Source organism: Penaeus japonicus, unplaced genomic scaffold, assembly GCF_977035675.1.
Source record: "Penaeus japonicus unplaced genomic scaffold, GWHDUDI00000001_assembly GWHDUDI00000028, whole genome shotgun sequence".
In the NCBI taxonomy this organism is placed as follows: domain Eukaryota; kingdom Metazoa; phylum Arthropoda; class Malacostraca; order Decapoda; family Penaeidae; genus Penaeus; species Penaeus japonicus.
Window position 1 is genome coordinate 30,171,834 of NW_028234430.1, and position 2,500 is coordinate 30,174,333.

Here is a 2,500-nt window from a genome sequence, read left to right on the forward strand (position 1 = left end):
CTTTTCAAGGGAATCATCACTTCAGAAAAAAAAAAACATTTAAAAAGACGTCAATAATTATTATTATTATGTTTAGCTTTATTTAACATTGTTATTGATATGTTGAATAACAGGTTTATGGTAAGTAAGAACAGAAATACATTTTTGAATAAAAGTAATAAAAGAAACGATACTCTTTAGGGAAATGGAAATGGAAAAAGGATTAAGAAGAAACAGTAGAAGAAGAAAATGAAGAACAAGAAGAAGAAACGAAGAAATAGTAGTGTTAGTAATAATAATAGTGGTAGAAGAAGAAGAAGAAGAAGACAAGGAAGAGGAGGATAAGAAGAAGTGGAAGAATAAGGCAAGGATAAATACGAATGAGAAGAAGAAGAAGGAAAAAGAGAAGATGACACAAAGAAACGAAATAAGGAAGAAAAAGAAGAAAATCACGATTATAATAATGATGATAACGAAGATAACAACAATAACGATGATAAATTAGCATAAAGAGGAAAAAAAAATGAAGAAAGGACGGAAGGGAGAAGAAAAGACCAAACAATGATAACAGACGTAGAAAACGAGGAAGGAAATACACAAAAGATAAAACAACAGCCTAAACACTACATGGAAAAGAATATGAGTGAACTGATAACGATGAACTGATAACGATAAGAATGAAATGTTTCTCACTCGGATAGATGTTTCTTAGAAGATTATGACAAGCGTCGTGACACAGAAAATGGTACTGATAATGATAATGATGCTAGAAACAGGCAACGGGGAAAGTATCACAATCTTCATATATGCTTTTCCATGACGCAGTGAAGCTAGGCTACGCGTCTGCGCCTTCTACTACAACCGCTGCTACTGCTACAAGGACTATCCTACTGATGCGTTTTAATAGGCTATCGTCAACTGTTGTCTTAGACAATTAGTTGTTCTTTATATTGTGGAAGACTTTTTTTTTTTTTTTTTTTTTTTTTTTTTTTTTTATGAGAATGATGAATATGCAGTGGGATTTCTACATGAAACTGCGATTCTTCGTGATGTTGATGTTGAATGGAAATTGCAAATTTGTTGCGGTGAGATTCACCGTTTGTTTGGTTTGTTTCCAAACATCTATTGCAAAAAAAAATATATATATATATATATATTGTCAATTATATATTGTGTTTCTGTTTTGGTTTCTGTGTGTATGTTAGTCTTGGCATGAGTTTGCACGCGTCCGTATTTTGATACACATAATAGGAACCAATCACGGGAAGATAAAGGGGAGGTTTCCGTCGGCGGGGAACCTGTCGAGGCAGGCGTGGTGGTTGGGAGTCTTGCACTTGAGCCACGTGCCCGGCCTGCCGAAGGACGCGGCGCTGGTGCCTCTGCGCTTCTGGGCGTTGAGGATGTGGCTGGAGTGCTGAACGTGTTTCAGGACTTCGAGGCCGACGCCGTTCCTGGCGAAGAGTCCTGGGTTGGCCGTGACCTTCGTCCAGCGGCCTCCGTAAAGGATGGAGGTCGGCGTGTCCGCGTACTCCTTCGGGAGGAACTTCTTGCTGAGCGTGTCCCGGCAGAAGATGTCCATCGTGAACGAAGGGCAGATGATCTTGAGGAACACGTTCTTGTACTTGACCTTCGGCGTGCAGTTCCTACCTTTGACGAGCGCGCCGAACTTCTGCGTCCACTTCTTGAAGTGCTTGCACTCCACGTACACGTCGTGGTCCATGTCCCACGGGAGGAACGACCCGAACTTGATGGCGCCAAGGACAGAGCCCGCCTGCAGCTCGTACTCGAGGCCCTCCCGCTGGGCGAAGTCCACCAGGACGCGGATGTCCTCCATGGCGACGTCGAGACAGCACGGCGGCAGCAGATACCACTTGGTTATTGCCTTGATGTTGGTGCACTTGATGCCCACGTCCTCGCACGGGAACAGGAAGGTCTCGCCCGAGAAGGAAGTCACCTTCTGCACCACCCAGCGCCTGGCCATGGGGAGCCAGTCCTCGGCCGTCATGTTGACGTGGCCGCTGAGGAAGAACATGACGTCGGGGCAGGTCACGGCCAAGTGGCCTGCGCTGCGCACCTTGGCGAACCAGTCTCGGTACACAGCCTGTCCGCTCAGACCTGCACTGAAAGGGATCGTCCGAAGCAGCTTGGTTCTCGTGGCGAAGGGGGTCAGGAGGTCGTCGCAGTACATGCACTCGTACTTGGAGTGATAGTAGCCCAAGGTGTACTTGGCGTGGTAGTTGGCCATGTGCTGCTGCAGACAGCCGTGGATCCAGCGGCCGCGCGTGTCCCTGGCAGCGCCCCCGGCCACCTGCACGTGGTCCAGGTCGTCCAGCACCCGCACGAGGCGCTCCAGCGACGACTGGTTGCTGAAGTGCGCCAGCGACTCCCCCAGGAACACGAAGGGCGTCTCCACCAGCTTCAAGGCGTCGTTGAGAAGATCTGCGTCAGGGGCTTCCGGTGCGGCCGAGAGGTACCGGACGTCAGCGACGCGCCGTTCCTCGCTCGATCCCTTCGCTGTTAT

General features: G+C 47.5%; 1 protein-coding gene across 1 annotated transcript in view; it reads right to left on the reverse strand.

Annotated features, from left to right (window-relative positions):
- Positions 1–2,500, reverse strand: part of LOC122245128 (uncharacterized) — a 9,920-nt gene that overhangs the window by 1,140 nt on the left and 6,280 nt on the right. Inside the window, exon 4 of the mRNA XM_043003080.2 lies at positions 1–2,500. This exon is cut by the window's left edge and continues 1,140 nt beyond it; it is cut by the window's right edge and continues 377 nt beyond it. Coding sequence (XP_042859014.2) covers positions 1,238–2,500 — 1,263 coding nt within the window. The 3' untranslated portion in view covers positions 1–1,237.